Here is a 23317-nt window from a genome sequence, read left to right as displayed (position 1 = left end):
TAAATTTCCTTTTTTTCTTGGCTTACTGCATGTAATCAAATGTTTTCTGTCTGTGTCTGGTTTAAAGTTGTACTGGCTTTGGTGTTGTGTATTTGCATTATGTTGTTTTAACAACTTTTCTGCACAGAATGTTGTTTTATTTCACCATACAGGTGCCTTGTAACCTTGTTAAGAAAGTTGCTAGATAAATAAAGATGATTATATTATTTGGTATCTTGACATCTAGAGAGCGTGATGCAGTCTGTGCTGCTGTTAATCCCAATTATAGATAACTTTATGGTTAATTTTAGGCTAATATAAAATGGATATGTAATCAATGTGGATGCCGGTTATCTGATACGGAAGTTGAATATGATATCTATCATGTTTGGGGTGCAGAGAAAAACAAATCCAAACTATTTGGCATTGTCAGCAAGGATGCAAAAGTAAATAACTAGAAATAAATAATTTGTGCCAAAAAATTGAAACAGTTTAATAACACTGATATTTTCTGGCATCGAATGTTGGATCAATGCTTTTCATTGTGAGGTCGACGAGTATCACAAAAAGCTCTTCATCATTACAAAATAGAAAAAATATTTTATTTAATTAACAAAGAAATGCAAGGTATCCCTGAGAAGTAACACAAATTACAACAGGTGCACAAGAAACAAAAGATTATGACATCCCCAACTGTGATCATTGGACTCAAAAGGTTGTGATCCACAAAAAAAAAAAATTTTCACTAACAGTTGTCATTGTTTTTCTTTTGAATCACCTGTGAACCAACACCTACATTTTTTTATTTGGTCAGAGATGATCAGGGAAAAGGCTACAAAGGAGTGTTGGGTTTCCTGGCATCGTGGACATTAATATGGTCCTGAAGATTTGAAACTGTGTGAAATTTTTTACCACAAACCAAACACCGAAATTTCTTCTTCCCTTTGACCTCCCTCGTACCACAATTCTTGAGATGAGAGCTATGGGCGACCATTTTGCCACACGATTTGCAGAAATAGGGTTTTTCCCCTGTGTGCTTCCTCAAGTGAACATATAGATTTGAACTTTGAGCAAACAATTTCCTGCAGTACGGACACCCATACGGCTTTTCACCTGTGTGAACTCTGAAATGCACACCCAGATAGTCCCTACGAGCAAACTCTTTGTCACATTCAGGGCATTTAAAGGCCTTCTCCCCCGTGTGCATCTCCTCCACGTGTTTGACCAGATCACAGTACTTGAAAAACTGCGTGCCACAGAAACGGCAAGCCTTTTCGTGTTTCGGGGCATGATCCGGCCCCAAAAAAGATGTGTAATCATGATCTGGACCACAAGCGGATGAGCAATTCCATTCTTCATCATCATCATCATCATCATCATCATTGTCGTCGTCATCGTCGTCCTCGTTCATCGTCATAGTGCTGAAAGTTTGGTTCGGTTGACAATGTGTCTGAGACGTTGTTTCTGATTCAGTAAGTCTGACTTTTACATCCTCAGAGGAGTCATCCGTCCTGGGTGGAATGATATAGTGATCCTCCTGCTCCTCTTTCACCTGCAAAGAGTCACAGATCTCATTTGCCTGCACAATGTGAAGCTGTTCTGGCTGCTGGGAAGGCAGAATCTCCCTGGTGACTGGCGGGGTGCCTAAAAAGAAAGAGGACACATGTTATAACCTGTTTAATAACATATTAATCATATATAATGAGGTCCAAAAGTCTGAGACATTGGAAATCTCTAATATTGAGACATGAATTTTGAGGATTCAGAAAGTATATGAAAGGGTCAGAGGTGAAATTGTTATTTTAGATAAACGGGGAGCTTTCTCTGTGTCAAATCATGGCTAGATTCAAGGTGTCTGTGGGGTCAGTGCATGTGATGCTATAACTCTTTTTGTAACCAAAGCATGACCAACTTGTCCCAAAGTGAACACATCAAACTGAGTTGGTGGGAATATTCAAGTCTGGGGCCTCCAATTGACCTTTACCCCCCAGAACAGTTAGCTCCTGTTTGCTAACAACATTAGCATTAGCTGCACCTAGCAACCCGGCTAAATGCTACATCCAGGATGTCACACACCTGCTGTGAATAATATGACTTGAGGTTTTAAATCGGTCAGCTGCTCCAGCTGCTCCTTCAGCTCGAGGATTTCTCTCCTGGAGCGGATAACTTCTTCCTGATACTCTGCTATCGTGTTTTCGACCAGTCCGAAGATCTCCACTGCAGCCGCCGCCAGCCGCTCGTTGACCAGCCGCCTGAGCAGCTGCGTCCCCGCCGACATGTTGGGAGCACCGTTACAGTTACCGGTACAGAACTGGGAAATGTGGAGGGGATACGCGGACTTTTCAGATGTAAATACAAACTCCGCGGGAACTGAAATCCGCAAAGTGAGGTGTAACACAAGGACAACAACGGGTTAATGCTCCCAGCCCGGCTTTATAACACACAGGCTGAAACCTCCACAGCGCCCCCTGCTGCCTGGGATGGCTTGTTTATTCCACTCACTGTACAGATACAGTACATATATTGTTTTCTGCTGCTTAATGTCAGCAAAACCAAGCAGCTGATTGTTGATTTAAAAAAATTAAAAAAAGAGGCAAAGACACCCCTGTTTACATCAGGCAGGCTGGTTTGATTCCCCTGGTCTGCATGTTGAAGTGTCCTTGTGCAAAATACTGAACCCCACACTGCTCCTGATGTGCTGGTTGGCACCTTGCATGGCAGCCACCGCCATCAGTGTATGAATAACTGTAAGTTGGTGATAGTTTCTAGGTTCCTTGGTGTTACAATCACCACCCTGGGTAAAAATAAGCACAGGAAAGGCTCTACTTCCTGCAGAAAGCTAAATTCTGGAGTATTCTGGTCAACTTTTACAGAGAAGCAATAAAAGGCATCCTGTCTGGAAACATCACAAACTGGCATGCACGGCCCAGAACATCACTGGTACCCGTCTACAGAGCACCAGTGACATCTATGAAGTGAGATGTCTGCACAGAGCCCGAAGGATACTAAAAGACAACACTCACCCTGTGAGTCTGTCCACCCTGCTGCGAACTGACAACAGATACAAAGGTATCTGCTGCCGTACCACCAGACTACAGAGCAGCTTCTCCTAAATTCATCAATACTCCATTGTCAAAAATTTACCTTTTATGAAGACAAAATATGGAAGAAAAAAAATATCCAACATGTATGTTTTCTTTTCCTTCTAATATTTTATTGTTTTATTAACAAAATGTAAAACCTCACACCACTCGAACATGTTTATACATTTTATGAGAAGAAAAGGAAATCTCTTTGGTTCATTACTGATGTGGTTATTTATGTAACCCAATAACACACATAATGTTTCAATGGGCCAGACCAAACTCTGTAACATCGTGAACAGAAACCTTAAGGCCAAAGAGCAAAAGATTTAAGTAGCTTTGGAAGATGTTCAGATACAACAATCAAAAACATTTGAAATGATTCACTGTGCATTCAAAACAACTTGATTCAAACACTTTAAATGGTCAAATTATTGTGCATTTTGGCACTTTTAGTATTATTATTATTGATTGAACATCGTACAGAGGGCAAAATTATCGTACTGATACGATAATTATTGTATATCTAGCAACACCTTTCAGAGCCGGGTCAAATAAATATGACGTGTTGCACAGCTGCACAAAATAAAACAATGAGAAGAGCCGACTGACTCTGATGCTCTCTCACACCACTCTGAGTTTCTTCTCTTGTAACTCCTGCCCTTGCAGCTTCTCACTGAGGTGTCGTTTCCATGCCGCGTGAACTTCCATGTGCACCTTCAGGTCTGAGTCCGTGTGAAAGGTTCTGCCACACGTTGCGCATCGAAAGGATCTGTCGATGCTTTTGTTTTGTGTCCCTGTGCACAATCTAAGATGATGGCTGCTGGCAAACCTCTTGCCACATTTCTCACAAAAATACGGCTTCTCTCCAGTGTGCTGCCTCATGTGAACAATGCGATTAGTGTTCTGAGTGAACGTTTTGCCACAGAAATCACAACTGAAGGGTTTTTCACCAGAGTGAACTCTCGCGTGCAGAGCGAGCTGGTGCTTTTGATTAAACTCCTTGTTGCATTCAGAGCATTTGAAGGCCTTCTCCTCATCCACGTTCCCTTTGTCTTGTGTGATTTCGCACTCATTCTGCACTTTGCAAAATTTGAAATGATTGCTCGTGGCAAAACTTTTCCCACATTTAGCACAAAAATACGGTTTCTCCCCAGTGTGCACCCTCATGTGAGCAAGACGACTTGAGTTCTGAACAAAGGATTTGTCACAGTAATCACAACTGAAAGGCTTTTCACCTGTGTGAATTCTTACATGCAGAACGAGCTGGTACCTTTGTTCAAACTCCTTGTTGCACTCCAGGCATTTAAAGGCTTTGTGTCCATTGTGAATCTTTTCTACATGCCTTATAAGATAAGAATCCCTTTTAAAACTTTTACCACAAAATCGACAAGTCTTTTCTTCCCTCGGAGGCTCTTCCAGTTCCACATAGACTTCAATGCTGTGACTCTGAGGCGACGACGAACCATCACTCTCGTTCCATTCGTCCTTCATGCTTTCATTTACACTCACAGTCACAGCAGCGGAAGATGGGGACAGCTCACAGTCACTGGTTGGTTCTGATTTGGGAAGTCGGACTTCAGCACCGTTGGAAATGTCAAACTCCATGTTTGGACTGATGCACTGATCCACCTGCTCCTGTTTGACATGTGGCTGCACTTGGATCTCGGCTTCCTCCTGAACAGGAATCTGTTCCACCTTAATCTCACATTGCTGCAATGAAGGGAGCAGTTCCTGGGCGCCTAAAGGACAGAGAGGACATCTGATGTCAGGTTGCACAAGTGTGAAACCCCCAACATACACAATGGGAATCATAACCTGATCGATACAGGAATTTTTGAGGCAGATATACTGCAAATATTGAAAAATCCTTGCAAAAATGTGATGCTGAAGAACTATCTTTAGTTGTCTTCAGTCCCTACTCCTCAGGTCTTACCTTCAGAGGAATGACAATCCATGGATACGTCCTTGATCCTGTTTTTTTCTGAATCCTGTGAGACAAAAAGAACAAGTAATGAAAATAAGCTTTCATCTGAGATTACAATGAATTTGCTATAAAAGTGGATCATATACTTTAGTTTAACAGTTTCTTTCATTGTTGATTTGTCTGTTATTTTAGTTGTTCACTGTTCAGTCGTTCAGTCTCTTAAATAACAGATAATCTAAAGATAATCAGTTCACTATCATTTAAGCCAAAAGAAGCAACACATCCTCACAAGAAGCTCAAACTAGGTAATTTTCATTTTCATTAATCACTTATTAAAATTGCTGATTAATCGTGTCAGTGCTGATGTCATATACAACCATCTTTAGTGTCTTCCTCTGAGTTTTTGAGCTCTTCTCTTGACTTGCATAGGAACAGGTAATTTGGCCTTTTTAAAAGGAGCACTATGTAGTTTAGGAGAAGAAATTCAAACTCAGAATTTTAAATATTTACAATGTTAATGAGGTAACAAAACAAACTCAGAGATATTTATATTTCCCATAACTGAATAAACAAGCTGTTCTCAGAGGTAAATAACGTCCCCAGATCAGGAGAGGAGAGCCTGCAGAGACACAATGAGCCGTTTTCACAAATGATTCAAACTAAAGACCAAAGATTTTCTAACAATTCTGCATTTTGCTTGAATATTCATGGGCTTAAAATAAAAAAAATTTCCATAACTGAATAAACAAGCTGTTCTCAGAGGAAAATAATGTCCCCGGGACACTGTTTGAAGCTAGAAAGGCGGCAGGGTCCGCCACATGTAAACAAAGTGTCGTGGCAACTGAAAAGTCAAAAGTTTGTCACGATATTTATTTTCTAGAAGTTCTTTAGTGCTTGTGAGCGAGAGTCACACATCAGCAGCGCCTGATGACGACTGAAGAGAGGCAGTCTCTCCTCATCCTTTACAACAGCAGAAAACAATACTCAGTTACAAGATTACATGTGATCTCACTCACAACAACATCATCTCCACATCCACCGCAGGATAAACACAAAACTTCCTACACACTTCCACCATTGTCGTGCGTCACACATCAACCTATATGCAGAACACATAAACACAGAAGAGGCTTCACAGACCCCCTTCAGGATGAACTGAGTTCCTGTTATGTTAGTTTTCACAGCGCACGACACCATACACAATACATCCATTCACACCATGCAACCAGATGATTATCATAAGACAGAGCCAACAGACACAAGATTTCCCTTTACATAAATAAAAATGTTGTATCTATATTGTTAAGCTTCATATGTAAGAACAACATATCACAATAATAAAAAAATAATATCACCAGAACTACATAGGGCAGCTTTAAGGCGCCTTACTTGTCTAAAGATGTTATGATAATAATATATAGCAGCTAACAGGCAGTTTATTATACAATATACAACAATATCCCATCTTTGCCTCTTATACTTGAGCCAGACATCCCTCTCATCATCAGTAATGTAGCTAATGTCGTAATGATAACATACAGGTGTTCATTAATAAGCTTTCTTACACATTAAGCAGCAGACATGCTGATGTGGCCCATCAACACTCACCTCTGTGACACCTGGAGGTGTGCAGGAGGACACGCCCACGCTCGGGACAGCCGTCGGCGTCAGGAAACGGTGCATCGCGTCGGTCCTCGGCTGTCTGCTGACCGAGTAGTCCTCCGGAACAAAATGCTCCGAGCACACGATGTGTTTCTTCAGCTCGTCCACGGGAGTATTTACATCGATGTCCAAGGCGAACAGCCAGAGTTTGAGCCGCTCAGGTTCCCTCACTGGAAGACGGTGAAACGACAAAGCGGCGCCAGGTTTGGATTTATTCCTGCAGGTCGTCACGGCGCAGGAGTGAGGCATACTTCACCAACTACTTATCTTACTACTCAACTTACTGCCTCCACTGTGGAGCTGCTTCGGGATGAAGTTTGTCAAAACATCACCGCCCATGAACACTACTTCCGTGTTCGTCAACTGCGTCACCGTCTACATGCGCACACTGAAGAAGTAGTCCCCAAACTGCAGATGAGAAATAAGTTTCAGAGCAGCTGCAGGAAGAGCGTTTTAAAGTGGTGATATTTTCGATATATAATGACTTAGTATCTCAAAATAATGAGAAGGGGGGTTTTTTTCACCATTTTTCATGAAATCATCGGACATTTTTTTCAATAGCTACCAGGTCATCCATCACTTCCAGGTTTGAAATAAAGACCGATTATTATTATTTTTTTGGCCTTTACATGGCTTCAGAGTCAGAATCAGAAATTATTTTATTAGTCCCGCACACGGGGGGAATTTGTGCATCACAGCAGCTAAAGGACAGTTCAATATAACAATAAACGATAATAGTAAAAAATAAACAATATAATAAAAAGGTAAGACGAAGAGCTAGAGAAGAAATAGAAATAGGATGTATGTAAGTATAAACAGTGTGGGCAGTGTATTGTTATTAATAAGTAATAAATAATAAATACAAGTATGAAAATTGGCCAGTTAGTGCAAACAAAAATGAGAAGTGAGTTATGTATACAGTTTTTATTGCACAAGTGAGGTCTACTGGGAGCAGTGCTGATTGTAGAGTCTGACAGCAGCAGGAGGGAAGGACCTGCCATACCTGTAGCATGAGCCAAATGTTTCAACTGTATCCACATAAACTTGTCAATATTGTTTTTTATTCAGCTAAAATCAACAAATTTAGTGATTTATTGCTTTCGTGAGAGATTAAGGATGAAACAGACCATTCCGAATGACTCAATGCACATTTTATTTTAGAAAAAAAATATTTTCTGTCACATACTCACTGATGTTCCTTCATACCACTTTAAGTTTATTCTCTTCTGGATCTTGTCCTTGCAGTTTCTCACTGACGTGTCGTTTCCATGACTCGTGAACCTCCATGTGCACCTTCAGGTCCGAGTCTGTGTAAAAGGTTTTGCCACATGTCGTGCAGCGAAACGCCTTTTTTGCGTTTTTGCTTTGTCTCCCTGTGCAGTATTGAAGGTGTTGGCTAAAACCAACACTTTTGCCGCATTTCTCACAGAAATATGGCTTCTCTCCAGTGTGCTGTCTCATGTGAACAAGTCGACTGGAGCTCTGAGTGAATGTTTTGCCACAGACATCACATCTGTAGGGTTTTTCACCAGTGTGAACTCTCAAATGCAGAACGAGCTGGTGCTTTTGTTTAAACTCCTTGCTGCATTCAGAGCATTTAAAGGCCTTCTCCTCTTTGAGATTCTCATCTATGTCCCCTCTCTCAGGTGTGTTTTTGCCCTCATTCTGCACATTGCAAAATCTGAAATGTTTGCCTGAGGGAAAGCTTTTCCCACATTTCTTACAAAAATATGGTTTCTCCCCAGTGTGCACCCTCATATGAACAATACGACTTGAGTTCTGGCTGAAAGTTTTGTCACAGAAATCACAACTGAAAGGCTTTTCACCTGTGTGAATTCTTACATGCACGATTAAGTGGTGCCTTTGTTCAAACTCCTTGTTGCACTTCAGGCATTTGAAGGCTTTGTGTCCATTGTGACTCTGGTCTACATGTCTTATAAGATGAGAATCCCTTTTAAAACTTTTACCACAAAATCGACAAGTCTTTTCTTCCCTCGGAGGCTCTTCCAGTTCCACATAGACTTCAATGCTGTGACTCTGAGGCGACGACGAACCATCACTCTCATTCCATTCGTCCTTTATGCTTTCATTTACACTCACAGTCACAGCAGCGGAAGATGGGGACAGCTCACAGTCACTGGTTGGTTCTGATTTGGGAAGTCGGACTTCAGCACCGTTGGAAGTATCAGCCTCCATGTCTGGACTGATACACTGATCCACCTGCTCCTCTTTGACCAGTGGGTGCTCTATGATCACCATTTCCACCTGTTCAACCTTAATGTCACGTTGCTGCCATGAAGGGGGCAGTTCCTCAGAGACAGGATACTGATCTAAAGGAGAGAGAAGACATCTGATGTCAAGTTGCATAAGTGTCAAAACTCCAGCACACGTGACACAGGACATTTGGTAGTTGCAGAATTAACTTCACCGTTTTCCGGTAGACAAACTGAATGGTGACACTATTTCCATAACCCATCTTTGGTATTTTATTGCCAATACTGAGATTAAGAACAATAATGACATCTCAAACCACTCGCACAACTATGCAAGCAACATACTGTCTGCATAGATCATTATGGGCCAAAACTCTTACCAGTGAAAGGCTCTTCTTTACAGTCTGGAGGCTGCTGAGAGTCTGTTGTTGGCTCCACGTTGTAGGACTGTTGAGCTGCAGTGAGAGAGCTTGATGGGTCAGCCAGAGAGGAGCTGCTGATAGCTTCTGCTCTTTTTTTCTTCCTATTGAGCCCATCACCAAAACACATAACAACCAAGAAATATTAGTCAAGTTATTCCAACACCAAGGTGAGATGATAGCAAATCAAGGGAGAGGGTTACCTGTCCGTACACTGTCTCTTGGTCGTACAATTGAACACTGAGGGAACAAAGTCTGGACTTTCTGGATCCATGGAGCATTCTCCTGGAAGACATCCTCACTTATTATGTTGTAACAAGCTAACAGTGTGTGACAGTCATGAGTTATTGTGTACAAAATGTCAACTCACAGAAGCCATATCACTGTACTTACTGACAGATGCTATAGCCAAACATCTATGAGCAGTTTGTTTTGTTTACATTCTATTGCTAATGTTGCTAACGCTGGTCAATGGTGTTTAACATTATAACATAGCCTACTGAGAATAACAGCAGTGTGGTTGCTGTAACTAATTTATTTCACTACATCTCTGATGTTGTCATTGTGTGTGTTTTAAAGAGACTTGCCTAATATGAAATGAGCGCTGCAGATTCGAGAGTTCCGGATGGTTTCATCGGTCCAGTCGGTCCGTTTAATGGCTAGCAACCACAAACGTCTGCGGTTAGCATCAAAGGGCGTCCTCGACGACGGTATTCTATAAAAATGGAGGTCTTGATGTTTTCCATGTCTGTTCTTACACCCAGGTGCACAACACGACATGTTATTGTTTATTACAGGAACCTTGCTAGTTGACACAAGTTGAATGCATCGCTTCTTCTTCTTCTTCTTCTTCTTCGTTGTCTTCTTTTTCTTCTTCTTCTTCGTTTTAATGGCGACTTGTGACTAAGTGGCGCACTATCGCCACCAACTGTCGTGTGACACTGTTCTTAAATCGTTATCAGTGTCGTATTTTGTAGATATGTCAAGACTTGCTTAAAACTAAGTTTCCAGAGCTTTTTGTTAACATTGTTTTAAGGTCCGTGTGTTTGATGGTTTAATCCCTTTACCTTCTTCTTCTTCTTCTTCTTCGTTTTAATGGCGACTTGTTACCAAGTGGACCACTATCGCCACCAACTGTCGTGTGCCACTCTTCTTAAAGCCCCTCTAGTGTTTTCTAGGTAGGTGAAGACATACTTAAAGCCAGTTTTCAGAGCTGTTTGTTAAGAAATATTTTAAGATTAAGTAACATGAAGATCCATGTGTTAGTTTATTAGTTTGTTCCCTTCTTCTTCTTCTTCTTCTGCTTCGGTTTTACTAGTTAGTTAGCTAGCTAGCTACAAACCAACGTTAAAGGTGCTTGCCGCCACCTCATAACTTTATAAAGAAGTTATATTATTGATATTCAACCTTTCCTCCAGTTCATTCATTAATAACTGTTGTTCATGAATGTATTTCCTCTCCACTTGTCTCTGATATTTTTCCTGCCACCACAGTGCGCGCACAACTACACTGATGTAGCCTTGACATTAGCCTTCTAGCTTACCGCTAACACAGTGACTTTAGCTTTTCTTGTGTATGAAATTTATTAGCGTCACCCACATAGATGTATGCGGGTTCCCATCCATTCCTATAAAAGTCACTCAGTGGCACATGGAGCCAAAAATTTAGATTTCGAGTATAATATTAACCGGACACCATCTTTAAAACATGATAGTCCACCTGAGATCTTTTCCTAATCCTAACCAAGTAGTTTTGGTGCCTCAACCTATGACCATGAAAAAAAAAAGGTCATTTTTTCATTTTCAATTATGGTAAATTACCTATTGGAACATCTTCGTATAAATAAAAATGATTTAATTTTAATTTAGTTTAGTTGAATGAGTTATTATTTGAGAAAGAGTGGCATGAACGTCACATGTGTAAATGTAGGTGAAGAGATTTTGATTGCACTGAAATCTTGAGTCACTTTTTTGAAGTTTGTAATTGTTTACTTTGCCATAATTTACATGCATTACAGTAAGTTTAAGATATTAAAACCTACCTGTGTTCAGAATATATAGCCTAAAAATATATGGGATAACATAATTCAATATAATTATTGTTAGGAGAAGTCATTGTAATAAATGCTTAAGGTTAACCCTGGTTCAAAACACAATACAGGCTATGGAAAAAAATAGTGATTCAAAGTGTAAAAAATATTAATCTATACCAGCTCTAAATATATAATAAGAGATGACGGGAGCAGACAGCCTCCTTTTCTCAAACACTTCAGTTATTTCCTGTCACTATTTGGTTAATTTCCTCAGTAAAAACTTACACACACACACTTTAGTTTGTCAGGGAAGTTAGCTACATGTTTTATTTGTTGTCTGAGTGAATAGTCAGTGTTGAGAATCTGAGCACAAGAACATTTCCAAGATGAGAAGTTTATTGGTTTGCAAAGTAGCTGTTTTTACAAAAGCATTAGGAGAGAAAAAAAAAACAACAACATTTATAGAGGTCTAACACAACGGTGGAATGTACTGTCTTCATCTAAACACTGGTCCAGTGCACGTTCTCGACGAGGGTCATCTCAGGGTATTTTGGGAATTTGCAACATGTCGTGAATGTAAGTTCTCCTGTTTTCTGTTTGCCACAAAAAGCTGCTCAGCTATAAAACACTGGATCAAACAGCAGCCAACAGAGGGGGCCAACATGATGCTCAAAGTCTCAACAGCCCTGTGATCGTCAGACGTGGTACATCCCAGAAAACCAAATCAAAAATGATCCTAACCTTGTTTTGCGGTTAAAAGAAAAGAAGCTTTTAACCAATACATCACACATTTCCTTGTGTCATACAGGAAAGTACAATTTGTGATATTTTGTACATGTAAGAGCCCAGAACAAAACAAACACTTTCATTATTATTAATAAAAAACCTTTCAAGATGCCTTCATATAAACAGCATAAAATCGTACGTTTACCAATACAGTAGGTATGAAATTACCACACACAACCCTGCTGGTTTACACTGTAATAAATAGAAATGATGATGATTGTACAACCACACGACACATTAGCAACAGATCAGCCTACTTCTACTTATTTTCATACTGTGAATGAACATCATGATGTAGTCGTTCTCACAACAGTCATGTTAATGCTTTTTTAGAAAGTCACCGTGCTGTTCTACTTGTGGGGAGAAAACTGATTTAGATACTTTCGTCCATATCTTTGCTTTGTGCATCCTAATGTTTAAAGATTTTAATTTGTACTAAACTGGAACCCTAGGCTATAACAAGGTAAACAGGTCAAAGGAAAATAAAACCACGAGGGGAGATCTGCCCTTAAAACGCACCTGATACAGTTTGTAAAAAAAAAAGAAAAAGAAAGAGCATGCGTGACTGGAGCAAAAACTGGCAATACCTCAATCGTTCATGTATAGAAAATGCCAGGTACTAGCTTACATGCACAACAAAACGCTTTCTGCTCGTAACTCAGATTACTCCATAAATATGTACATCCAAAGTCCAAAAAGCAGGGTCAAATAAACCATTTCTCTTACATCAGACGGCCTTGATTTTTAACTGAAGGTGGCCTGTTTTTATGACGAGTGGATCAGAAATAACCAGGTGAACATGAACAGTATTTCCATATCATCAGATTACAATCAAGAGGAGCATAACATTCAGTTTTTCAGTTACATTTTTAAAGGGTTAGAGAACAAATAACATTACTGTTTTTAAGGATTGGTCTTCAAAAGACGTGGGATCATCAGGAGATCAGGAACTTTCAGGAAGAAAAAACAAAATATGTTGAGGGTTTCTGAGCACACGTACCAAAACTGGAATACTAAGCAGTTGTGAGTCCCTTACGTGGACACCAACAGCTTTTTTTAAAGTGCACCAGTACCAAATAAGTAAGCTCAAGTACCATCATCTGATCATGTACCTGCACCGCATCCAGCTGAGCAGAAAACCCACAACAGTCCCAAAGAACAGTTTGCTGATGCAGAATTAAACTGTGCAAACACACACACACACACACAAACACACACACAAAATGCTTCCTAGTCTGAGCCCTTTAATTCAGGAAGTCTTGAATTGTTCATCTCCCTCCCCCGTAGTTCCTAGCAACAGCACTACCGCCGTCGATGCCGTTGACTGCTGCCATCTTGACTCCAGAACATGAACTTGTATTTACACATCCATGAAACACACAGCTGAGTCATATTCTTCACATGGTGTATATTAACATGTTATTATGTGTTACAAATTAATGGTCACCAGTTAATAGAAAGAACACAAAAAAAAAAACACACCCTGTCAACACAGTAACACATCGTCTGTACACGTTTTGTTCCGTTGCAACACTGGAGTAACGATGCATCGCACTGGCTTCGCTTCCTTTCACTGCCCCCTCATACCAAACTGTACTCATTTCCTGTTTGTGTCCCAAATTAACCAGCGCTCGCCAAGCGAAAGAAACGAGGAGCAAAGACCTCTGACCAGCCAGGAGGAAAAAGAGTTCAGAGTCTCAGAGCAGCGACTTATTGCTACATGAAAGGAGCTAAAAAATAGTCAGTGCATGCACGTATCGGTCGAAACCTCTCTGTGTTCTGATGGATGCACGGAGAGTAATGAGACGTTAAACAAAGTGGTTTCCTCAGAAATCTAAAGGAAGCTTCATTAGTGTGAGTATCAATTACTGAGTGCCCCGCAGTGGAGTCAGTGCAACTGTTCCGCACAGATGTCATGGCTTATTCCCAAACTCGCAGCAGCAAAAGGTGACAGGAAACCTTCATTAGCTTGTTAAGTTCTTTATGTTAGTTCTGTGCAGCCTTGTGAGACGATGTACCAACAACTACTCTTTGCTTCTTTACTCGTCGAGCTGCTCACAAAGTGGATCTGAATCGTGACGCAGCGTTAAGACGATGCATTTAATTTTCTGTTTGATGTGAACATCTGTCGGCTACAACATCTGTCCAAAGATGATCAAAGCTTCTTCAACCTAGTTCAAGTGTTCATCTATTTATTACTTTCTAATCATTCGCCTTCAAGGGATTAGCTGTAAATAATGACTTCATCCATGGGTAATAAATACATTATTAATGTTTTACAGATTCATTATAAGCCATTAGGACGAACAACTTTTGAGTTGAAAGGTTGCAGAATTTCTTCTGATCCTCACTTTCTTCTCATCTTCCTTAATGATTTACTAACATTTATAACTGAACTTTATAACAGAATAAAGTCTGTCTCCGCATTTATAGAGCCGACGTTCGCATATGATTAAGACAGGCGGAAGGAGAGGTAGTTCCTGTCAACTGGGTATCATTTTGACTCAAATCTGTTCTGGGCATACTTTCTACCGTGTCCCTGTTGATGGTAATATAACATTCACCCTAAATTACTGAGCTTATATATCGATCTAAGTTGTTCCTCATAACAGCTCATAAGTGATCTACAACCTAAATTATTTATTATTCATTATTAAGCCATAAATTACATATTATAAACCCTTTGTTACAGTACAATGTGGTACTCAAAAACCTACGTCGTAACAGTTTTGCCTACTTCTACTGTTAAGTGTTCAACTGATACGGTCGGAGGTGTAAACAGAGCAACGTAAGACATAATACTCTTAATACTAACTTAATTATAACTTCCTCTCCGCCTCAGTGAAAGGAAAAGACATCCTGCGCAGAGTGAAACGGTCGATGAGACGAAACCATGTGATGAATTTAAGACACGACTGTATTTGTTAAGCCTGCCGGCTGCATTAAACAAAGACGGGAATGCTTCGGTGTGGACGACGAGACGCTGGTGTGGAATGACTGAGGAAACACTGACGCCATAAAAAACACATGAGACTTAAGACTGTAGGACTGAATATGGACTATAACAGCACCAGCCATACCACCAAAAAACTGTGACGTTAAGTAATCATTTTGTGCATGACAATATCTTCTATGCTACTATAGAAACATGAATACTATACATTCAAAATACCAATATCAGGATCTTATTCTGCTTCCACACAACCAACCGACTGTCGAATGGAGTTTAGTTAGAGTAGAGTTCACTTCTCCTAAATATGCACTGAACAAAGTGGGTTTTTTTTTACGAGAATAAGTTGCATATTGGTTTGGTGTACAATTCAGATGAGCTTTGCATTGAAACAAAAAAGCTTTCTGTGAGTGCGAGTCCAATTCTCAACCTGATTTCAAAGTAAACACTCATACTTTCTGTCTAGAGGAGAACGAGCCGCAGCGATCGCTAAAAGCTGCCGACGCACGCCGCGTGCGGTATGGGACGCGTTCCGATACATCTCGTCATGATATAATCCTCATTTTGGGTATTTAGGTCGGTGAGACTGCAGCGTGTTACCATGACAACTGGGATAAACCCAAGGGAGAGCAGGGGGGGTGCCTCACGGAGTTGGAAATACGCCAGCACAGAGGGGGAAAAAAGAGGTGTAACGCTGCACTCTGTCGTGGTCAGGGGATTGACTTCTAGACGGTGAACACACACCCGGCTGGGCCGAGTGAGTGGAATGAAATCTGAAACAGCGGAAACACTTTGCTTTGAAGAAGTTTTATCTGATATGAAGAATCATGCGTCTGCCCTCGGGAATGAGTCAAGGCTCAGACTGAACGTCTTAACACTGCTCAGGTCCAATACTGACAAATTTTGCAGCATGTTTGCCACCGTTGTTGTGTCCTTTTCAGCTTGATCAACATGCATTTTTCCAGTTTATTCAAAAGGTTTTGGAAGACTTTAATACGCCCACGAGTTGCAGATTTAAAACCTTTATCTAGTCACCAAATTTGCAGGATTTTACTCAACTGTTTTTCTTTCATTTTAGTTGCTAAGTACCAGCTATCTTTTCCTGAGTAACAGTTTTTTGTACTATTATTTTGTCTTCCACACCTGCCTCCACCTCCCTAAAGACTTCAGCATGATAAATGTATGTGCTATTATTAGCCGTGAGATCCCTGATCGGACTAAACTGGGGCTACGTGGAGAAAAACCTGAAAATGGAGCAAACACATTCACCCTCAAAGCATCATCATATCAGATCCTGGTTAATTAGAAAAGGAAATGGAGAGAAGTGAATGAGCTCTAACTTGTCACCGCCGGAGCCTTTTTTCCAGTCGCTATGCTGCTGCAGTGTTGCATGATGAGTTATGGATGATGACGACGTAACAGGTGCGCGTGTGTGTGCATGGTCATCTGTGATCAAGTCCTTGCTTCGCACACGACTTGCAGAGCGGGAAGAAGTGGAGGAAGTTAACCGAGCTTGGTGATCTGTAGATCTCCTTGTATCCGTACTGTGTCGATAGAGGGCAAAGATTTTACTTTGTGATAAAAGTCAAAGAGCTGGTGTCCGTCCACGAATATCCGGAACCTCTGGTGCTCGCAGTGGATCTCAATCTGCAGGGAGGGGACGACAGAAAAGATGGAGAGAAAGATGGAGAGGGAAGAGAAGATCAGATGACAACAAGCGTCAACAATGCAAGTTGAGATTAAAGAAGTGACGTGAATAAAGTGCTTAGAGGAATAGTTCCAGTAGAAATCTGTTTGTATGTCTCAGTCTGTATGATGATTATGAAGCCAGGAGACAGTTAGCTTAGCATAGCTTAGCACAAAGACAGGGGGAAACAGCTAGCCTGGCTCTGTCCTACAGTAATCAACCTCGCAGCAGCTCATTAATTAACACACCACTATGCTTTCAGAACCAACAGGTCCAGAGAGGATGCCGTATCCACTGCCCTCCACTCAGTCTTCACACCTGGAGATAAGACTCTTAGTCTCTGGCTAACGTCATTTACGGGGTAAAGTAACTAATTACAACTACTCAGACTACTTCAATTAAGTCATTTTTTTGGGTTACTTGTACTTTTGTATTTTATTTGTTTACTTTTAATTAAACACTTGCTAAGTGTGTTTACAGTTTGGGGCTGTGCAGGTGGTGTACAGTCGGACTCCAGAGGTTCATTCACTGGGAACAGCTGCCTGCTTTGGCTGAAAACATCTCTCTGTCTCTTTCTGAAGAGCTGATGAATTATTTTTTTTCCAGTATCTCTGTATCAGTTTCTTGCTTGTAATATTTTTTTTTAAAAATCTGCCAATGAAACAAGTAAAAATCATCCAAAAACAACAAGTCCTGTTTGTCTCACTGGAATGTTTTTTTCTAGGTCATTGTGTCTTAGATTAAGAGATTTGCATAATTAGATAAAAATACTTGGTGAGATCTTGAGTTTTTGCAGTGGCTCTGCAGATTTGAGCGTTCAGTCGAGCTTTCACATGGTACAGCCATGTTTTCATTCTCAATTAAAAAAATATTGAGAGCACTTTAACTAAACGCAGGAAACGTTTACTAACCTCAAAGTTTTAAGGGTTTGATTAGAAGCGTGCTCACATTTGATCTGCTAATCCTGCCTGAAGAGTCGATTACATAACGAGTGCAAATCACAATCTGGACTAATGCTTTAAATCAGCTGTCCAAAACATGTCTGATAAATTCACCAGCCTGATCTTCATGAGCCCTGGTTTTTCTTGTATCTGCACACTGAACCTCAACAAACCAAATACAAAAATCTCTCTGGTTTCGGGCCAAAGAAGACAAACTTGTAGGTGTGATGCCGCTTCCTCAGGCAGATTGTTTCCACGAACGCAGACACAGAAACCGCAGCACATCATGTGTCCGTCCACATGCCTCCAAATTCATGAGTTCAGTTTGGAGGCGATCTGCGCGACAGCCTTTTAATCTGCAGCCTGCAGCTTCTGACAGTCATGATGGTGCTGACCTGCTCCGTCACGCTCCGACCACAAACAATGACACTTTATCAGGGAGATGACGTTACATCACCAGACGCAGGGATCACCTCTAAAAATAAGCCAAACATGGTGGTTGTTTTGTCTGCAGACATTTGGGACTGAAGCTTCTTTCTCTTAGCAGAAATAAGGAGCAGTTTGAGGGAACGACTCTGTTGTTAAAGGCTGGTGAGTTCACAACCGTTCGTATATTTTTAGCCCAACACCAAATGTGTCATCCGTGTGCATATTCAGGATTATCAGAGCGGAATATGATTAAACGTCCTCAGGTCTAATGAGAGTTACTCATCGTGCATACATGCAGCTGCTCAACCCCCCTCTCCATCCAACACACAAGCAGCTGATGCTCACTCAGTTAGCAGACCACTACACAGGATACAGCCTGCATGGACAGCAGATAGATATGATGTAGTGTGGAAAACATTTCCTGTTTGTCTCTTGTTTCTGTGCTGCAAAAGGACATTAACATCTCTGTTGTTTCTCTCCTGCAGATGACTGTTTATAATGTTGACGAAAAATTCTTTCGAAACACACTTGTAAGCCTCAAATATTGTATTTTCAATATCGATATATCCCTTAAAGATTTGTATAAGTCCGTTAATCGTTTTATTTATAAGGATTCAGAAAAGACCCCGAGGGCTTTAATTGTTCATTTCAACAGCCTAAAACCCAAAGATATTCAAGTTGCAGTGATATAGAGCTTTATGTCATGTACCTACAGTATGATGTTACGGTGTTACGTGTCCACAGGGGCATTTTTTTTGGACGCACCGCCTCCTAGCTTTGCTTCCTCGCTCCGACGAGCACTTCCTGACTGCACCTGAGTGGACGAACACCACTCATTGGATGTCTGCTGTGGGATTTCAAACCGGGCCAACATGGCGACTCATTTGGAAACTCACTTATCTCACAAAAATAGTTATTAAAATGTGTTTTTAGGCGAGAAACAAGCCGTGCAGTTGCTGAATCTGTCTTCATTTTAACTCAAGAAGCCGAGACCTCAATTTAATGCAAATGATGAGCGGGCAAAGCGATGCCCTGTCTGTCAGAGGGCAACACAGCGCTGCCAGAATCCATCATGCATCTGCTTACACGGACAAAAACGACATGAAGAGTTTGATAGTTAGCTCTTGATAGATGGTGACAGACAGAGGGGATTTTTTGAAGGTTCCTGCCCTTTTCGAGACAGTTTCTATCGACGCCAAACCATCTGGCACATCAGGTTACAGCTCTGTCTACATATTACAACCCTGCACTGACTCTGTACACTCTTCTGCTTCATGTTTTCCTTTCGCTCCTCTTGTTGACTGCCTTGTTTGCACTGCTCGCACCACTGGCCTCCAAACAGCTTCGAAAACACTTCGGCCTTCCACAAAAAACACTTTGTCTGAGCCGGCTCTTTTCAAGCATAGCTCAGTCTTGAATACTGGAGAGCGGTTTTCTCATGTAAACTTACTCTATTCAGTGTTCATCAATGGGTCTCCTTTTCATAGGTTGGCCATGAGTCACTTTGGGTCACTATCCGGGTGTTTAAACAACATTGCCTCGACAGTTGGAGTTATTGCTCCTACTGCAGTTTCTGTTGTGAAGATCTGTTGGATTTTCTCTCTCTGAGTTCGTCTTTGATGTACTTGTCTGACTGCAGTGTGCAAACACCTTCATGGCACACTGAATGAATAAAAACACACCTGCTGAACAGATTCACCGCTGTTTTCACTCTGAAATGAGCTGGTTTAGATCAAATGCTGTCACCGGGGACTCTTGTTCTATCTTTAGAGTAAGATCACAGCCATGAAACGACAGAAACATGAGATCCAAAAGAAAAGAGCATCCCACGATCCTCACGAAAACACGTCTTCAACTAGAACCAACAGCTTTCAACCTGTAGCACCAGAATCATCTGCCATGTGAGTTTGAAATGAGCACAAAAAAAAGCATCTTTACCCTAAAAGGCTGATCAGGGATGAAGGGAAAGTAGGCGGTGGATGCCTCTTCCCCCACCCACTTCCCAGAGACGCGGGCGCTGCGCAGGAACTGGCGGTCACTGAAGCGGGCGGTGAGTTTCAGGGCCACGTCGTGCGGTGGCTCCTCCTTCTCCGAGTCCCGGCCGCAGGTCAGACTCACGTCAAAGCTGAGGAGGGGAGGAAACAGAGGGCAGCGCGTGAGTCCATTAACTAATCCGGGATCAGTCATAATGCATAATTCTGCTGCTGCAAACCAATTGTGTGTTAATTATGCATAATCCCTGCTGCTAGTTTGGGTTTGCCCTCCTTCCCCTGCAGCTGTGATGTTTACACACAACCATATGTTGATGATCAGGGCAGAACTCGCAACAAAGGAGTGTAATTTTGAGGCCTGGAGGACGTTCACATGAACTTTGCCATGAAAGCTGTGCCAGCAGCAGAAGCAGCGGCAGAACATGATGAGGTCATGGGGAGGTTTTCTTCCAAGTTTGACACAAGTTTCCATGTAGGGGAAGGACACACCCAAACAATTCTGCCTCACTGGCTCCTCATTTTTTCCTTTTTACCCCCCTTTTCTCTCCCTGCTGGTTTGGGAACGCCCTGTCTCTGCATACTTAAGAAGCCACCATTCTCTTCAGACTGCCCACGCGTTACTCAATGTGTCCTGGAGTGGCTGTGCAAGTCAGACTGGCCCCAGAACAAAAATAAAAGCTCTAAAAATGCATATGCATGTTGAGATATAGCTCCAGGCTCTTGCGATAAAAGGCGTGCGTGCGTGCATGAGGTGTTATCTTACCTGTCTGGCTCCAGGTCCACAATGCCCATCACTATGATCTTCTTCCCTGGCCGCATGCCGCCCCGGATGCGCCCGCTGAACGGCACCGTCTATGCAAAACACATTGAATCGATTACGCACGGCACAGGAGCGAGCAGCACGGACATTATGAGAGACTGTTCGGGCATCTTTCATTACCAGGAGACGTGACAAATCCTCCTTGTCAGGTGAGATGAGGCCGGGGTTCCCCAGCGAGTCGTTCAGGTGGTCATCCTCCACATTCTTCAACACCAGTGACAAAGAAAACACAGGATGCAAAGTGTCATTTATCGCTCCGTCAGGTAGGATATAAACTGACCCGAGTGAGATTAAAAACACCCAACACGAGGCTGCGGGCCTGTTTATCAATAAATACACACGGTGTGGCCTTGCATGCGGCTCTTCCACAACAATGACGAGGTGGCAGCGGCGGCACCGGCGGCGGCAGCAGACCTGTCATAAACCGGCCGCCGTGATAAATAAACGTACACCTGCGATGTGAAAATGCGCACATCGAGAGGAGAAGCCGAGCCGGCCTGCGCGAGAGCACGATCCCGGCTGCATTTCACCGCCAACATATTGGATTTCCTCCGCGGCCACCGGATGAAACGGGAGTGCGCTCCTCGGTGCGCTCCGCATTTACAATAAGCGCCGGATAATCGACCTAACGGTGCGCTTAAATCAAATCCACAGGCCGTTACGCACGGAAATGTAACGTTAACACATCAAAAACCCAGCACCAGCCTCCCCTCCGGAGCTCCCAGATACTCACTATTCCGTCCTTTTCCGCTGCCTGCACCGCCATCTTGAGCAGAATAGCATAGGATGCTTATTATCGGAGCAGAGGCAGCCCTGCCTGCCTGCCGGGGTGAGTGCGGTGGTGTGTCAGCGTCGTGGCACTGACTCAGGAGGAGGATATTCCTGTTCCTGGGTCTCTCCACGCCTGACAGAGAGCGCACACAGCCGCCTAGCAGCACATCCCTCCGCTCCTCTGTCAGCCTGGAAATGGGTGGATATCTGCTGACGTATGCTTTATAATAATTACAGACTAACAGCTTTAATCCCCGTCTGTTGGAGAGGGCTAATCAGACAGATTTCCCTCAACCCTTCACCCAATTAGGCAGCGCGCTCTTTGGACTTTTTATTCCCAGATTTAAAAGCACATAACCCAGATTGAATAAGTGCTGTGAGTGTTATTCCGTTTTTTAATTGTGACACAACTGGGGGGCCACGCTGACGCTCGATGCCTGACGTGACTGATTCAACAATATGTAGGCCTCCGAGGCCACACAGGGCTAAAAATAGACCCGGTCTAACCCGGTTGTGACCCGCGAACATTAATTGCTTTTCAGTGAATCAAGCAGAGATCCACATTGTGTCCCGGTCATTGACTTCTACAGAAACCCCTCCCTCCCTCTGTCCGTCCAGTCCCGAGCATGCAAACATCCCCTCCCTCCATCTGTGTGTGTGTGTGTGTGTGTCTCATGCTGGTTTAGTTTAACTGGTCCACTCTGCCCCCCTGTGGACACTCAAGGGCGTTACAAGCTGCAGGAACACGTTACAGGCTTTTATTCAGCCAATTAAGAGCTTATTTTATAAAGTCTCAATGGGGATATATATTTTTTAATCCCTCAACACTTGACATCAACATGTGAAGCAAGAAAACGTGATATTAAAGACAGTTTTATATAATCCGACTACTGAAACAACAAAAAAAGAAATTAATAAAAGAAAAGCTTCAGTCCTGAGTCTTGAGCTAAACACTGACTGGCTGAATATCAGTGTTAAATGTAGTTTTTCTCCAGATGTAAGTATTTTTTTTAAAGCAAGACATGAGGAGAAAACAAAACGTCACATTTTGTGGAGTCTTCTTGGGCTCTTGGATCAGCAGAGACCTTCTGCTCTCTGACAGGTTAGCCGACATGCACAGGGGCCAGAAGTATCCTCTGCCTGACTGGTCTGGATCTCTAACCATCACCTTACTGAGTCTACCTGTGGTGTTTACCTGTGTCCAGTGTAAATCTAAGAGTAAACATTTCTCTGCTGTAAACCTTCTCGAAGCAGAAGGACGAATTCTAGTGAAGCTGACAGCAGAGATGGATTTTAGGAGGTGAACTGATGTTTATGATTACTCAGGTTGAAGGCTGAGGGGTGCTTGTTGTGAGCAGGCCCGTAACGGGCTTCATGCACCAAGGTCCAAAGCTGCTTCTGCTAGTTTAAGATACATATTTGTACCAATTCAGCCTCAACTAAATAATCTCACTGCTAAAATCAGTAAAGTAGATACTTCATAGTGTGCTTAACCCAAGTAAATTAGTTACTTTGCTCCTTTAAACATCACACATTGATGAGCGACTCTGTGCTTCCATCTTGTGGTTTCTGTGGGAACTACACCTCAATCTCAAACCACATTTTAGAAATAATTCCCACATCATGT

General features: G+C 42.1%; 3 protein-coding genes across 8 annotated transcripts; all 3 read right to left on the bottom strand.

The window, feature by feature from the left end:
• Window positions 1-312: 312 nt before the first annotated feature.
• Window positions 313-2417, bottom strand: LOC311270233 (uncharacterized protein). Its single transcript, XM_084374979.1, has 2 exons — window positions 2056-2417; window positions 313-1623 (listed from the first exon to the last, which is right to left on the bottom strand). Exons 1-2 carry the CDS (start codon window positions 2255-2257, stop codon window positions 812-814), a joined length of 1014 nt encoding a protein of 337 aa, XP_084231105.1. The 5' UTR covers window positions 2258-2417; the 3' UTR covers window positions 313-811.
• A 760-nt stretch (window positions 2418-3177) lies between these two features.
• LOC311270853 (uncharacterized protein) lies at window positions 3178-11008 on the bottom strand. Of its 5 annotated transcripts, none has more exons than XM_084376062.1 (7): window positions 9871-11008; window positions 9487-9568; window positions 9245-9387; window positions 7842-8981; window positions 6598-7059; window positions 4999-5053; window positions 3178-4804 (listed from the first exon to the last, which is right to left on the bottom strand). In XM_084376062.1, exons 5-7 carry the CDS (start codon window positions 6898-6900, stop codon window positions 3687-3689), a joined length of 1476 nt encoding a protein of 491 aa, XP_084232188.1. In that variant the 5' UTR covers window positions 6901-7059; window positions 7842-8981; window positions 9245-9387; window positions 9487-9568; window positions 9871-11008; the 3' UTR covers window positions 3178-3686. The 5 variants fall into 5 exon arrangements, with proteins under 5 accessions (XP_084232188.1, XP_084232190.1, XP_084232189.1 ...); XM_084376064.1 differs by lacking the exon at window positions 9871-11008 and adding an exon at window positions 9677-9844; XM_084376063.1 differs by lacking the exon at window positions 9871-11008 and having other exon boundaries at window positions 9487-9844.
• A 681-nt stretch (window positions 11009-11689) lies between these two features.
• lgalslb (lectin, galactoside-binding-like b) lies at window positions 11690-21917 on the bottom strand. Of its 2 annotated transcripts, none has more exons than XM_084375851.1 (5): window positions 21653-21917; window positions 21040-21132; window positions 20863-20951; window positions 20047-20233; window positions 11690-16698 (listed from the first exon to the last, which is right to left on the bottom strand). In XM_084375851.1, the coding sequence occupies exons 1-5, from the start codon at window positions 21683-21685 to the stop codon at window positions 16555-16557; spliced, it is 546 nt and encodes a 181-aa protein (XP_084231977.1). In that variant the 5' UTR covers window positions 21686-21917; the 3' UTR covers window positions 11690-16554. The 2 variants fall into 2 exon arrangements, with proteins under 2 accessions (XP_084231977.1, XP_084231978.1); XM_084375852.1 differs by having other exon boundaries at window positions 21040-21123.
• Between the last annotated feature and the right edge of the window lie 1400 nt (window positions 21918-23317).

The sequence above is a fragment of the Pagrus pagrus genome (genome assembly GCF_965226575.1).
Source record: "Pagrus pagrus genome assembly, chromosome: 15".
In the NCBI taxonomy this organism is placed as follows: Eukaryota; Metazoa; Chordata; class Actinopteri; order Spariformes; family Sparidae; genus Pagrus; species Pagrus pagrus.
Note: the sequence above shows the minus strand (reverse complement) of the source record. Positions and strands in the feature narration are given on the sequence as shown.

What these genes read in the sequence shown, in the direction of transcription:
- LOC311270233 (XM_084374979.1), bottom strand. Translation starts at nt 2,257, where the DNA reads ATGTCGGCGGGGACGCAGCTGCTCAGGCGGCTGGTCAACGAGCGGCTG. An exon ending in AGTCATATTATTCACAGCAG is followed by an intron (nt 1,624 to 2,055) that starts GTGTGTGACATC and finishes CTTTCTTTTTAG; the next exon opens with GCACCCCGCCAGTCACCAGG.
- LOC311270853 (XM_084376060.1), bottom strand. Translation starts at nt 10,063, where the DNA reads ATGTCGTGTTGTGCACCTGGGTGTAAGAACAGACATGGAAAACATCAA. An exon ending in CAGCGCTCATTTCATATTAG is followed by an intron (nt 9,569 to 9,870) that starts GCAAGTCTCTTT and finishes GATGTCTTCCAG; the next exon opens with GAGAATGCTCCATGGATCCA. An exon ending in TAAAGAAGAGCCTTTCACTG is followed by an intron (nt 8,982 to 9,244) that starts GTAAGAGTTTTG and finishes TCTCTCCTTTAG; the next exon opens with ATCAGTATCCTGTCTCTGAG.
- lgalslb (XM_084375851.1), bottom strand. Translation starts at nt 21,685, where the DNA reads ATGGCGGTGCAGGCAGCGGAAAAGGACGGAATA. An exon ending in GTGGACCTGGAGCCAGACAG is followed by an intron (nt 20,234 to 20,862) that starts GTAAGATAACAC and finishes TCCCCTCCTCAG; the next exon opens with CTTTGACGTGAGTCTGACCT. An exon ending in TCCCTGATCAGCCTTTTAGG is followed by an intron (nt 16,699 to 20,046) that starts GTAAAGATGCTT and finishes CCCTCCCTGCAG; the next exon opens with ATTGAGATCCACTGCGAGCA.